General features: G+C 37.0%; 9 protein-coding genes across 9 annotated transcripts; 6 read left to right on the forward strand and 3 right to left on the reverse strand.

The window, feature by feature from the left end:
* Positions 1-57: 57 nt before the first annotated feature.
* BIO32 (Bio32p) lies at positions 58-1,425 on the forward strand (the record flags this gene model as incomplete). The annotated part of the gene is made up of 1 exon (XM_015612121.1): positions 58-1,425. The coding sequence occupies one exon, from the start codon at positions 58-60 to the stop codon at positions 1,423-1,425; it is 1,368 nt and encodes a 455-aa protein (XP_015467024.1).
* A 627-nt stretch (positions 1,426-2,052) lies between these two features.
* Positions 2,053-2,826, forward strand: AC631_03293 (uncharacterized protein; the record flags this gene model as incomplete). The annotated part of the gene is made up of 1 exon (XM_015612122.1): positions 2,053-2,826. One exon carries the CDS (start codon positions 2,053-2,055, stop codon positions 2,824-2,826), a length of 774 nt encoding a protein of 257 aa, XP_015467025.1.
* Positions 2,827-3,054: 228 nt separating this feature from the next.
* RPC40 (DNA-directed RNA polymerase core subunit) lies at positions 3,055-4,062 on the forward strand (the record flags this gene model as incomplete). The annotated part of the gene is made up of 1 exon (XM_015612123.1): positions 3,055-4,062. The coding sequence occupies one exon, from the start codon at positions 3,055-3,057 to the stop codon at positions 4,060-4,062; it is 1,008 nt and encodes a 335-aa protein (XP_015467026.1).
* A 244-nt stretch (positions 4,063-4,306) lies between these two features.
* Positions 4,307-4,945, reverse strand: AC631_03295 (uncharacterized protein; the record flags this gene model as incomplete). Its single annotated transcript, XM_015612124.1, has 1 exon — positions 4,307-4,945. One exon carries the CDS (start codon positions 4,943-4,945, stop codon positions 4,307-4,309), a length of 639 nt encoding a protein of 212 aa, XP_015467027.1.
* A 213-nt stretch (positions 4,946-5,158) lies between these two features.
* On the reverse strand, positions 5,159-6,313 carry AC631_03296 (mitochondrial 37S ribosomal protein mS45; the record flags this gene model as incomplete). The annotated part of the gene is made up of 2 exons (XM_015612125.1): positions 5,159-5,587; positions 5,771-6,313. 2 exons carry the CDS (start codon positions 6,311-6,313, stop codon positions 5,159-5,161), a joined length of 972 nt encoding a protein of 323 aa, XP_015467028.1.
* Positions 6,314-6,604: 291 nt separating this feature from the next.
* On the forward strand, positions 6,605-8,398 carry CDC7 (serine/threonine protein kinase; the record flags this gene model as incomplete). The annotated part of the gene is made up of 1 exon (XM_015612126.1): positions 6,605-8,398. The coding sequence occupies one exon, from the start codon at positions 6,605-6,607 to the stop codon at positions 8,396-8,398; it is 1,794 nt and encodes a 597-aa protein (XP_015467029.1).
* Positions 8,399-8,474: 76 nt separating this feature from the next.
* Positions 8,475-9,611, reverse strand: AC631_03298 (uncharacterized protein; the record flags this gene model as incomplete). Its single annotated transcript, XM_015612127.1, has 1 exon — positions 8,475-9,611. One exon carries the CDS (start codon positions 9,609-9,611, stop codon positions 8,475-8,477), a length of 1,137 nt encoding a protein of 378 aa, XP_015467030.1.
* Positions 9,612-10,208: 597 nt separating this feature from the next.
* On the forward strand, positions 10,209-13,319 carry AC631_03299 (uncharacterized protein; the record flags this gene model as incomplete). The annotated part of the gene is made up of 1 exon (XM_015612128.1): positions 10,209-13,319. One exon carries the CDS (start codon positions 10,209-10,211, stop codon positions 13,317-13,319), a length of 3,111 nt encoding a protein of 1,036 aa, XP_015467031.1.
* A 303-nt stretch (positions 13,320-13,622) lies between these two features.
* On the forward strand, positions 13,623-14,213 carry AC631_03300 (sterol transporter; the record flags this gene model as incomplete). The annotated part of the gene is made up of 1 exon (XM_015612129.1): positions 13,623-14,213. The coding sequence occupies one exon, from the start codon at positions 13,623-13,625 to the stop codon at positions 14,211-14,213; it is 591 nt and encodes a 196-aa protein (XP_015467032.1).
* Position 14,214: the final 1 nt, after the last annotated feature.

The raw sequence follows: 14,214 nt of genomic DNA on the forward strand, positions 1-14,214 counted from the left end.
TATTAGTATTTTTAACTCAAATGTATGACTATTACTCATGATTGCAATTGACATAAGATGATACATACTGAGTTAGAAGATGTTTCTAATTCAGATCTTATGCATAGATCATTAAGAGAGGCACCGGACATTGTGAAATGTGCTAAGGGTGCATACATATTTCTTCAGAACGGTCAGGAAATATTTGATGGATGTGGAGGTGCAGCAGTTATTTCTGTTGGTCATGGTAATTCTGAAGTTATACAAGCAGTTTCAAAACAGTTATCAGTAGTTTCTTATGTGCATACGTTTGAATTTACAACACCAGTAGCTGAGAAGTTAGCGAATATCTTGCTAAAAGGTTATAATGGTAAGATAGCTAAAGTATATTTTGCAAATTCAGGTAGTGAGGCTAATGAGGCAGCAGTTAAAGTTGCAGTACAATACTTTTATGAACAGGGTAAGGCTTCTAAAACTCAATTTATTTCTCGTAAGCAATCATATCATGGTAACTGTTTAGCGGGTATGTCTCTATCTGGTCATGTCTTAAGAAGAAGACCTTTTGAGAATCTAGCAAGTGATAGATTCCACAAGGTGAGTGAAGCGAATGAATATAGAGGTAAGAAGAACGGTGAATCAACCAATGAATATGTTGAAAGGCTTGCTCATGAATTGGAAGAGAAAATATTAGAGATTGGAGCTGACAATGTTGCAGGTTTCTTTGCGGAGACAATTGTGGGTGCAACCACTGGCTGTATTACAGCTCCAAAAGGATATTTCAGGGCAATTCAGAAAGTCTGTGATAAATACGATGTTCTTCTAATTGCTGACGAAATAATGTGTGGTTCTGGAAGGACTGGAACATTTTTTGCTTGGGAACAGGAAGACTTTGTTCCTGATATAACTACAAGCGGTAAGGCTCTTGGTGGAGGCTATTCACCACTTTCAGCAGTATTTATGAATTCGAAAATTGTAGATGTACTTCTAAATGGTTCTGCTTCGTTTAACAATGGCCATACATTCCAGTGTTACCCATTATCGTGTGCAGCTGGGATAGCGGTACAAAAAATCATACAAAGAGATAACTTGCTACAAAACGTAAAGAAGATGGGCAGTTATCTTGGACAAAAACTTATGAAAGAGTTAGAAAGGAGCAGAATAGTCGGAAATGTTCGTGGGCGTGGGCTATTCTGGGGTATAGAGTTTGTGAAAGATAGACTGACGAAGGAACCAATAGACCCTTCTATCCATATTGGTCAACGTATCCAACAAAATGCTCTAAAGAATGGATTGGCTGTTTATCCGGGGTTTGGGACGATTGACGGGTTATCTGGGGATCACATTTTAATTGCACCTTCGTACGGTATAACTCTGGATCAAGTCGATCTTATTGTTCAAAAAGTGGCTGCAAGTATTTTTGAAATGGAACAAAAATACTGTCCTTGAAGGTGACATTTATAGTCTATTTTACAAAACTTATAATGAAAATTTGATTATCCTTATATAACTGTAGACATATATTATTGAAGATTGAGGGGCTGTAATCTAGTTAATGGTTATTTGGCCTCATAATTCTTGGATGTTCTGCACCGTAGCCTTTTTCAAGAAGATATTCTAACAACATTGAATTCATATTTTCATTAGAAAGATGATGGTTAGAATTACTAGGCGAATGAAAGGTCACGAAGGGAGACAGCAACGTTGTCCTATTTATCCGGGGTTGAACATGCTCATGGCTAGTATCAATTATTGAATGCTGATTGTTACGAGAATCATTTGCTGCTCTGGGTGGTTCCATAATCAATGTGATTTATTGACTATTCATTTGCATCGAATATATATCTACAGAAGCAATAGAAACAGTTCTAAAATAGTCTTCAAATACCATTCTGGAGAGTAGCTGATACTTAGTCCATATATAGTCACGGGACTGGGTCTCGAATTCTAGCCACCCTTTGATAATAGTTGTTCTTACATACTTCGTATATATTACAAGTCCCAAACCAATTTGGCAATATATACTTGCTCTATTTGTTGATTACATGAGATATCCTATTTACAAGTGTTAAAATCATGTCTAATATAAATTTAGAAAGCCAACTACGAGATTTTCAATCGCAAAGGTTTCCTACAGATGAACAAACAATCATAAATAATGCATCAGTGCTATATAGACGGAAGAAGTACTTCCTTCAGGATTTGCGTGCATCTATGAAGTTTTTGGGGTTCATATTACTAGGAATTGTATATTTACGGGATTTGTCAATGTTGAGATTGGTGATCAGGGCATTCACACAGTATTCAATTTCAAACCCGTATCCTACTCCAAGCATGAGGGTAACGGTGTCTGAAGAAAGTAAAAAAGCATTGACCAAGTTTCTCCTTATCGGAGTGTTTTCAGGAAATGCATTCTGTTTCCTCATACATTTGCTATTCGGTAGCTACAAAATCGCAGAGTCTACAAACGGTTTCTTACACGGTGGAATGACGCTTCAATTTATAGGAGAAAGAGTACCGTACTCGACTCTAGAGCTAATTTTACTTGATCTTGGTATATTCTTTGTCCAAGTAGTCTATCACAGCTTGATGTGCATGACTGATGATTCCAAGGTACTCGAGATAAATCATCCACACACAAATACGGAAAATACTATAGACAGCATCGAAAACAGTGAACTCGAAGGAGATGGATATAATGGAAATGTACAGCTTCTAACCATTGACATACTAGGCAACATCCTCAAGGTCATGCTGTTCAAAGAGCGATTTCAAATACAGGCTTCCACTTTTTCGGAACAAGCTCCTGAGCCGACTCCACAACATCCAATGCCTGGATCATTCGTATAATAATACCATCTTACAAAAAGATATAACTACATATGTCGCCATTTAGAGCATTTAGATTACCTATAAACACCATTTGCATTAATCTACACCATGGTAGAGTGGATGAAAGAGTCGCATCACGTGACCATCGAGATTTTTCAAAAGGAAAAAAATTTACTTCGATGCCCTTATAAATCAATACCTTCCCCTGGAAGCTTAATTGCCTAGATTCAAAGTATAAAATTGAAGATGTCCGATAATATTGTTGGTATTGAATATAATAGGGTTACCAATACGTCCTCTACTGATTTCCCAGGTCACAGCTCTAATGGTGACTTTGCTTGGGACATAGAAAAATTTAAAGATACGTTTGAAATTAACATTTCACATCTTACTGAAAGATCTTCAACTTTTGACTTAATCCACATAGATACATCAATTGCCAATGCATTCCGTCGTATTATGATTTCAGAAGTGCCTTCTGTTGCTGCTGAAACCGTGTATGTTTTCAATAATACATCAGTTATACAAGATGAAGTATTAGCACATAGAATCGGTTTAATTCCATTAAAGGTAGACCCAGACACTCTCACTTGGATTGACCCATCTCAGGACGAGAAGGACCGTTTTACTGACGAGAATACTATTGTTTTATCGTTAGATGTCAGCTGTACCAAGAACCCACACCCACCCCAAGGTTCGACCGATCCAAAGGAATTATACAGAAATTCACACGTTTACGCCAAAGACTTAAAGTTTGAACCTCAAGGTCGTCAACTCGAGATTTTCAAGAATAATCCAGTTGTCGCGGCTGATCCTGATATTTTGTTAGCCAAGTTGAGACCAAACCAAGAAATTTCCTTAAGGGCACATTGTATATTAGGTGTTGGAAGCGATCATGCTAAGTTCTCTCCAGTAGCTACCGCATCATACAGATTAATGCCAGTTATTGATATTACTGAGCCAATTAAAGGTGAAGCCGCCAAGCGTTTCCAAAAATGTTTCCCATCGGGTGTCGTTGATATCAGCAAGGACGGTGAGGCCGTCGTGAAGGACCCAAGAAAGGATACTGTATCAAGAGAAGTATTAAGACACGAAGAATTTAACGGTAAAGTCAAATTAGGTAGAAAGAGAGACCATTTCATTTTCAATGTTGAATCTACCGGTGCAATGTCACCAGAAGAAATTTTCTTCAAGTCCGTTAGAGTATTAAAGAACAAGGCCGAATACTTAAGAAATTGTCCAATTGGTCAATAGTCAGTTTGGTTTTCAATTAGACATTTTGTATAATATTAAATAATTCAATAAAATAGGTTTGCATCAATTAATCTTATCAACATCGTAGAGTACTGGAGTTATAATTACAACTTAAATACGAATTAGAAGGAGGTTTTAATGAGCTTACTTTTATTTCAAAATATGATCTGGATATATAAAGGCATATACATAAGCCAAATAACTAGATTAACAGGTGTAAATAATATACCAAATTATATGGCAATTAAACCAATTGTTTTCTGGAACCTTTGAAAAACAATTGAACAACAGTAATTTGCAAGAATGCCATTCCTACCATTAATAATACTTCAAATATAGAGAAGTAATAGATTCTTGATTCAGTGGATTTAACTGTAGCTTGGTTTCTATTGTTTCTAGTCTTGTAGTATTGTAAAGTTCTTAAAAGACCGTCTAATTGTTGGTCGATGTTATCAACAGTTCTTTGCATACTTTCGACGTGAGCGAGTGGCTTGGCATTTGGTTGATCTGGCATGTCTGCTCTGTACTCAGAGTTTTCATCCTTGAATTGAATTTCAAAATCAACAACCTTTTCAGCGAATGTGGACATTCCATTAGCAAAACAGAATTCATATTCTCCTACAATGTCCGCGTTGATAGCAAAATCCCCTTGTCTTTGCTTTTCATCACTGTGAATAATTTCACCTCTTGGGTTCTTGATAGTGTAGTCAACATCAAAGGAGCCACCACTTTGCACGGCAAAGTAATAACTGATTGGAGTTCTAGGCTTTTCAGTGAACACATAGAAACATGCTTTTTCTTGTGCTCCTAAAGTGAAGGTTAAAGCTGATCCAGCAATTAACTGAATGGTAGCGAAAAAGGCTGCTATTATTGCGAATTGCATTGTTTCTTAACCAGTTAATGAAGTATTTAACTAACTATTCCAGAATTTTTCAAATTGTTCATTGATTCGAAGGTGTATATTTAGGAAAATTCAGACGTGTCGTTTCGTGGTGGTGAAATCGTGTATATACCGAAAAAGACATATACCTACAATATGGTAAACTATACATACATGTGGATTGACTATATACAATATATATGATTAATTATAAGTTTAGGTGTAAAGCATTCTGCCCTCACGGTCAAAACCTATGGATCTATCCTTCTTTCTATCTCTTCTGGAGGCACCGTAACGGAAACCGACATCACCAGATTTAGAGTTAGTGAATTTAAAGACATTCTTGTCTCCTTCTTTTTCGGTACCTACAACTACCTTGTTAAGCTTAACCTTAGCAGCCTCTTCATCAGAAGTGAATTCGGTCAATTTATTCAAGGTTTCTTGGGCAGGTTCCAAGTCGAACAACTTCGCAGCATCCACAGGACCGAAAGGTTCGGATTCAGAGATAGTTAAGAAACGTTGATGTAAGGTTCTTTGTGGAGTAGGAATTTCAGTCAAGTTTTCGGCTTCGACTGGTGGTTCGTATAATGGGAACATACGATACATGACGTCAGAAAACTTGCTTAAGTCTTCGGTTATAGAGTTCTAGATATGTTGTTAGTATTTCTATCGCGTGCAAAATAATAAGGTTTGAGGAGTGTAAACGTGTTTATATCAGGAATTGAATGCTGTTTTAACCATGTTGAGGTCTTCAAGACTAATCGAATTTTTAAACTGTTTCATCATTGTAATTACGTTTGGCCTCCTAAAATTAATTTTTATACATACTTCTTCTTTCCATTGGTGTTCTATTTGTTGTAACTTGACAATGGCTTCCACTCTTGTCACTTTAATCCCATATTTGTGGGCAACTTCCTGAGCGTGCATTCCATTTTGAGTGACATCTTCATAGATCTTGGACTTCAAGTCATTAGAGATAACAGATGCGGTTCTGCAATGAGGATTAAATGGAAATGGTTGTAATGAGGGGTTTCTCTTTGCGTCGTTGAATCTTCTGTCTTCTGATAATTGCGGTTTGCTTGGATCAACAATCGTATTACCATCCGGAACAATATAGCGTGGTTTGTGGTCTTGGGGTGGGTAGTAGTATTTGTTTCTGTAGTATTCACCTCTTGCATTGACAGGCCCTAACCATTCCTTTAAGTGTCTTTGGAAATAACTTGCATGATCCTTTTTCCTATGTGTTAATGGAGCCACATCAGGTTTATATGCTTGTGGATATGCTAATTTTCTTTTCAAGAAACGCACTTGTTGGACATTGATACCAATTCTGCCCAACGTCGTACTAGAATTAGATGCTGGACGTATCATCTTATATTGGATATCAATCTATTATATATACTTAAACCAAACTTACCTTAATTCTGCTATATATGTCCAACGAGAGAAATTTTTCACCGTCAATGTCGCACAAAAAGTCGTGTATTTTGGACTATTTATAAAAGTCGTACGACATTATTATATACACACCAAATCAATATTTACATCTAAAAAGATGTGCTAGTGGCAGAAATGATGTATTATACTACGATCTATTGGACCATTTTGGCTTGAAATTTGGTCGCAAAGAGGGTTAGTAAAGTTTCTGTCCGTGTGAAAAAGATGGAGAATCTATACAGCACTTTCAAAAGGTTAAAAGATAGGATATCGCCAAATAAACCTAAAGGTAGCGCGTCGGGTTCTGTATTGGAGACCAGTCGGAAAAGAAAAAACTCTAGTAGTGATGATAACCCGTTCAATGACAGATCTAAGAAGATAAACAGACACAGTAATGAATCAGCACAAGGGTTTTCTGTAACTAAGGACACAGTAATTTCAGAGGAGAGCAAATTGATGTCGCCGTTTATCAGGAAAGAGAATTTATCGAAGAGTCTTAAACCAGATAACAATTCTAAGAACAGTGCTAAACAAGTGCGAGAGACTAAAGTGTTGTCTGAAGTTAATTTAAGACATGGGGAATACGTAAAAGAGGCCGAAAAGCAAGTGGTTGGAACTAAAGGTGAGACAACTAGTCAAAGTAATGGGGATGAAACGAGCGAGCCGGCAGAAGTGAATACAGAAGAAGATGATGAAGAAGAGGAAGATAAGGTACCCTTAGAAGTGTTGGAGGAAATGAATAAGTTGGAAGAATGCTTTCCAATTTTATCGTCAAATTACCGTTTGATAGATAAAATTGGCGAAGGAACATTTTCAACTGTCTATAAAGCAGAATCCTTGAACGGTACTATTAAATTGGGATCGGATATTTGGAAATCACCTCCTTTAAAAAGAAATAGAAACAAAATAAAACCAATCAAAAGAAAAAATCCCATTGTTGCATTGAAACAAATATATGTAACGTCTTCACCAAATAGAATCTTTAATGAGCTAAATTTGCTATACATTTTGACTGGTAACTCTCACGTTGCTCCATTATTGGATGTCTTAAGATATCAAGACCAAGTGCTTGCCATTTTACCATACTACCAGCATGCCGATTTCCGTGATTTTTATAGAGATCTTCCTATCAAGGGTATAAAGAAGTACTTATGGGAACTTTTCCAAGCATTGGATTTTGTTCACGATAAGGAGGTCATTCATAGAGATTTGAAGCCAACTAATTTTCTTTATGATCCGTTTAAAGGACGAGGTGTGTTGGTTGATTTTGGTTTAGCCGAAAAAATGGAAACGAGTACTTCATCAAAAAATTCCAATATTTGTCCATGCGTAACTAAAGAAAAACCAGCTGTTAGTAGGGCACACACTAAAAGATTGAATGTAAAAGCTGCTTATCCAAAACAGGATCAACGACCACCACGTAGAGCGAACAGAGCTGGTACTCGTGGATTCAGAGCTCCAGAGGTTTTATTCAAATGCACAAACCAATCGACCAAACTAGACATCTGGTCAGCAGGTATAATTGGATTCTCGCTTATTAGTAGAAGGTTTCCGTTGTTCAATTCTCCAGACGACACTGATGCCCTATTTGAGTTGGCAATTATGTTTGGAATAGATAAGCTTCAGAAATGTGCAGAGCTTCACGGTTGTGGTTTGGAAATATCGTTAGTGAGAAATTCAAATAAGACATACTCCAATTTGATTCATGTATTATCCGATTTTTTGAATTTTGAGAATATGCTGGACGCGATACCGAAAGATAGTGTAATCTATGATACACTTGCTGTCTTGAGTCAGAAAGGTGACTCGTTCGAGAAACCCCTGCTACATAGTAACGAATCTGAGGAATCATTCATGAAGCGTATGGAGAATTATAATGATCATAAGCATTTATTGCAACTATTATATGGATGCTTTCATATGGATCCGAGTAAAAGATTGTCATCTAAGGGAATTTTAAAATTGCCCTTTTTTAATGAGTTAATAAATAGTAGTCAGGATGACGAAGTAATCCTCTGATTTTTCAAATTTGCATTGGTTATATTTTTATTATACATATGGTACATAGGAAATTTACATATAAATAAGAGTATTGTTAATTATCGTAATCGTCATAATTATCATCATCACCTTCAAACAGGTATTGTCTTGACCGTTTCCGAGAACCAACAATCTGATTAGTTTCATCTGCAATCATTTTGTCATTGCCTCCGGATGAATGATTTGGCGTGACAAGTGATTTATTCCATTTCTCGTTGAGTTTGGTGATTAGTTTATTCTGGTGTTCTAATGTGGTGATGATAGGTTCAGTTTCAAAGTCTTTTATTTGCGCCTTGAGATTTGTTGAGTTAGAGCTTTTCGGACTGGATGAAGAAGTTTCAGTAAACCTGGTATCTAAATGCTTGCCCATACTAGTATTAGAATTCATTAGTTCCAACTGTAGGTCTTTGGAATATATCAGTTTCTTCTTCAAATATATAGATTGGTGAGCACGGTTAGATTTATTGTTTACAGGCTTTATCTTCTTTGCGATGACTTTGTCTGGTTTGTCCGTAACAAATTTGGCCTCTGTCTTTTCATGTTCCGCATTTAGAATTAGTGGAGATGGAATGATATCAGATTTATTGTCTGTAGATGGTCTTCTGTCCATGTGTCTATGGTTGGTGCTAGAATTGATATGAACACTGCCGCAATTATTGTGCTTACCGTTCTTATTGACATTACCACCGTATTGAAACTCAAAATCCTTCTTGAGATATGAATTAGGGGCTGGCTCAGAATAATACCGACCGTTTCTCTTGCACATACAATTAGAAATCGATTTTTGCTCCACCTCCGAATCCTCGTCCGAAGTTATTACTGTACTGCTTGTCTTAGGTATATTTTTATGATTCAGCCGAATTGTCTCCTTGCACCCTCCCAATGGCGGCGTCATGCCTCCATTATTGCCCACCATTGAACTGAGACTCACATTGCTATCATTTCGTGGTGGTCGCGTAAACCCATCATCGAGCGAAATTATCGAATTTCGTGGGGATTCAAGACTTATAATTGATAAGCTTCTCGCATGATTCGAATGTGTTGAGCAGTTCGAGTTCATGGACGATGATCGTGGTTTATGGGCAATAATTGTGGCTGGCTTGATAATAAGAGGGCTCGTTGACCCAGAAACTGGCTCACTCGAGCTTAGTGGACTATGGCGTTCACTTAGAAATCCAGAAGAATGTGACATTCTCTTTGATTACCGCAATTATTTCTGGTACCCTTGTATCCTTTTTATTGTAACTCTAAATCTAAAATATTTAGTCCACTTAATAGCTAATATCTCATTTATTGTCCAGTTTTGCAATTTTTATTTACGTCCCATCGAGTTGGTGCGAAGACTTTTCCACATATTTTTTTTCACATTTTTTCAACCATTGATAATTCATTTCCTGATAGGATTCTCCCCTCCTGCAACTTGTAGTTTATACTCTGGATTCACTAGTGTCATCTGATATATTATAAGTCATATAAAGAAACGTAATTGACCGTATATATTCATGTCTAATCAGATGAATTGATGTCTAGGGCGTGACTCATTGTTCAAGATACGATATCGGAAGCCACACGCGAAATCATTAGATAATGTGTTTGCTTGATAAGCTTTTCTTCGACCTTCACGTCTATTTGATAGGTTCGATAAATAAGACCGTGAAACAGATCAGTCTCGGTTAGGCGTAGGAATTTCAATTCATAAAATTTTTTTTTTTGATTTGTGCTGACCTTGGGATATTAATACAAGCAATAAGTGATCTGAAAAGTTAGATTCTATTGATGAAAATTAGGAATGAGTTCATTCAATAATCCATTTTCACAATCGCAGAACAATCGAACGATCGGGGAGTTGGATGAAAACCATATGCGAGATGGTGGCCGACGTAAATACTCTATTTCGGAAGTATTAGCTCAATCAGTGAGTAGTCAAGGTGGGACGTTTGAATTTGGGGGTCGAAGTTACGTTGGAGGAAATACAGGTATGACAAATCGTGCCAGCATGAATACGATGTTTTCACCAGCAGTGCATTCTGGGATTCTGATCCATGAACAAACGGCCAATTTGGCCAGTATTGGGGTCACCGATGATGCAGAAGATTCGAAAATGGGTAATAAAAATTCGTTTGCTGAAAATCTGGTTAGTGAGGTAATGAGTTCAGAAAATGAAGGAGATTACATGAGTTCGTCTCCGCCAATTCCTATCTTAGGTTCAACGCCAGGAAATGCAAGACAATTTCTGGGAAGAATATATAATGAGCCAGAAGGCGCAACGGATGTCGAACCGTTGTTGATTAATACGTCGAAGAAATTATACACCGATGAATATGCTTCGAGTGCGAATAACGTCGAGCCCAATGACTTGGAAATAGGTGATATCAGTTATAAACCTGTAGGGGAACAAGAGCTGACTCAAGAACCAAGTAAGCTTCATAAATTGGTCATACAACCTCTTAATTATATTCCTGCCGTATTCCTTGGTACACTTTTAAATATATTGGATGGTTTATCTTATGGTATGATTATGTTCCCTATAAGTGAGTCCATTTTTGCCTCGTTAGCACCAGCAGGGTTATCTATGTTCTATGTCTCGTGCATTGTCTCCCAATTGATATTTTCTTTAGGTGGATCTGCGTTTAGGGCTGGTATTGGTTCAGAAATGATAGAAGTCACTCCATTCTTTCACGTTATGGCATTATCTATATTAGAGCAAATCGGCTCTCCTGAAGAAAATAAGGATGCGATTATATCTACAACTATTGTGACTTATGCAATTCTGTCTATACTCACAGGATTAGTCTTCTTTTTATTAGGTAAATTAAAATTGGGATCTCTAGTGGGGTTTTTTCCGAGACATATTTTAGTAGGTTGCATTGGTGGTGTTGGTTACTTCTTAGTTGTTACCGGTATTGAAGTCTCTTCCAGATTAGAAGGTGGTATTTACTACAACGCACCTACATTCTTCTACTTATTCAATAACTACATCACTTTGTTGGAGTGGGTTATTCCTTTAATTTTAGCTTTGATTTTAATTGTTATGCAAACTAAGTTTCATAATAGTTTATTAGTCCCCTTATTCTTTATTGGGGTTTTCGTCATGTTTCATTTCTTAGTATTCGCTATTCCTGGGTGGAGTTTAGACTCAGCAAGACAATATGGTTGGGTTTTCCCTGAGGTTGAGGCAAATGAGCCTTGGTATAGTTTTTACGATTTATATGATTTCAGTTTAGTCCATTGGTGGTGTATAGCTAAACAAGTACCTACCATGTTGGCGTTAACCTTTTTCGGGATTTTGCATATTCCTATTAACGTACCTGCATTAGCTGCCACTATAAAAATGGACCAAATTGATGTTGATAGAGAATTGGTTGCTCATGGGTATTCAAATGTATTATCTGGATTATTAGGCTCAATTCAAAACTATTTGGTTTACACTAATTCCGTTTTATTTATAAGAGCAGGTGCGGATGCAAGGTTGGCAGGTGTTTTGCTTGCAATTGCTACTGGAGCAGTTATGGTCGTTGGCCCTGTCTTGATTGGATATATCCCTGTTTGTGTTGTTGGTGCTTTGATTTATCTTTTGGGTTATGAATTATTAAAGGAGGCATTATATGATACATGGGGTAAGTTAAGAAGGCTTGAATATTCTACCATTCTTATCATTGTCGTTGTTATGGGAGCCTGGGATTTTGTATATGGAGTCCTTGCGGGTATCTTGTTAGCATGTTTGTTATTCGTCATCGAGGCTGCTAGAAGACCTGTTGTGAGAGGAATTTATACTGGAGTAGTAGCCAGGTCTACTGTTCTCAGGCATCCTAAGCAACAAGAGTTTTTAAAAGATGTTGGGGATCAAATTTGTGTTCTCAAGTTGCAAGGTACTGTTTTCTTTGGATCTATTGGGGGAGTTGAGGATGTTATTCGTTTAAGACTTGAAGATGACAAGTTTAAGGAAAACCCAATAAAATTTCTTATCTTAGATATGAAAGGAGTTGATTCTGTTGACTTCTCTGCTGCTGAGGGATTTAGAAGGATGTTAAATTTGTCAAATGAATATGATGTTCAGTTGATTATTTCATCTGTTACCGATGAGGATGATATAGTAAAAGCGTTGAGAGATGCCGGTTTATGGGATACCGAAAATAACCTTGATATTCAACTTTTCAGTACATTGAATTATGCATTAGAATGGTGTGAGAATTGCTTCTTGTCCACATACAAATTGATTAGGAGGAAGCAAAAACACACCCCAATTAGCAAAGCTATAGGCACAAATTTTAATTCAATTGGCTCTATGGGGACTCCAGATACAGATAAATTGTTATCAAATCACTCAATGGATATGAAATACGCTACTCCTCGGACTACGCAAGTATACAAGGCTGCTGAACGAACTGTTAATTACGAACAAGGCATTCAAAATCGCTTATCGGTCACCAATGATTCGCTAAGAAGGAAACCGTTACCATTAATTATGATCACATTTGCTGGATTATCCGACAAGAACGATAAATTTTGGTCAAAATTAACACCCTATTTTATCAAAGAGCAAATCCCTGAAGACTACACGTTTTACGATACGTCTAAAGACCGTCCGGCATTTTTCATAGTGGAATCTGGGTTGATTAGATCCGTTTGCAAATTCGAAAGTGACGGTCGTGAGTTGCGTTCTAGTATTCTACCAATGACTGCTTTTGGTGATTTATATGACAAAGGCTCGAATTACAGAGATATGGTTTACACTACAGTCAACGACACTTTAACATGGAAACTTTCTGAGAGTAAACTTAACGAGCTATTGAAAACTCCAGACGGATACGCCGTATACAATGAACTATTAAAGATTCAAGCAAAATTAGTAAGAGAAAGGTTTGATACTATGACCGCAAATCTAGTCATCTCAGCATGAGCATAAGTTGTCATATATATTTTTATTTAATTCTTTGCCGTTAGGTTTATACACTTTTGCATCGTTTATAATGCACTATTCATAGTCTATATGTAATATAGGGCCATTATATATGTACTTCTATCTTCCGTAAGCCGTATCTAATTCCTCGACCTGTATATAGAAATTCTCCCAAATGACAGATTATTGATAAAAGGGTTACCAATAAGTCATAATTGCTTACCGTTATTTAATTCTTGTGTTAGACTTTTAAACATTCTGCATAACACATAGAGAAGTCGTCGCTTTAATTTTACTGCTATCATGGTTGCCTACAAGAGTATTGCTTTGTTGGCTTTAACCTTTACAATTGCTACGGTTGAGTCGTTATCAATTGTAGGTGCTCGTTCCTACATTGATAAAGCAATGTCAGTGTTTGACATTAAGACTCCTAATTCAAGAATTGAACAACCTGAACTTATTTTGACGTTTGCTGGTCCCGATGATAAGCCTGTTCCTGGAGATTCTCCTATCGTTCAATGTGAAGCATCCGAACCACAGCTTTTGAACTTGCAAAGCGTAGTTATCGACCCAAATCCTCCACTTAGAGGACAAAATTTGACCTTCGTGGCAAAGGGAGTCTTGTCTCAAGATATTGAAGAGGGTGCATACGTTGAAGTAGATGTTAGATATGGTTTCATTAAATTGCTCCACCAAACGTTCGACTTATGCGAGGAAATCACTAAGATTGACATGGAATGTCCTATTTCAAAAGGTCAGCAAGTAATTGAAAAGAGGGTCGAAATTCCAGCTGAAGTTCCTCCTGGAAAATACATTGTAAATGCTAGAGCCTACACTAAGGATGATATCTTTATCACCTGCTTATCAGCCATGGTTGAATTCCCACCAGTTTGAT

The sequence above is a fragment of the Debaryomyces fabryi genome, assembly GCF_001447935.2.
Source record: "Debaryomyces fabryi strain CBS 789 chromosome Unknown contig00069, whole genome shotgun sequence".
Taxonomy (NCBI): Eukaryota; Fungi; Ascomycota; class Pichiomycetes; order Serinales; family Debaryomycetaceae; genus Debaryomyces; species Debaryomyces fabryi.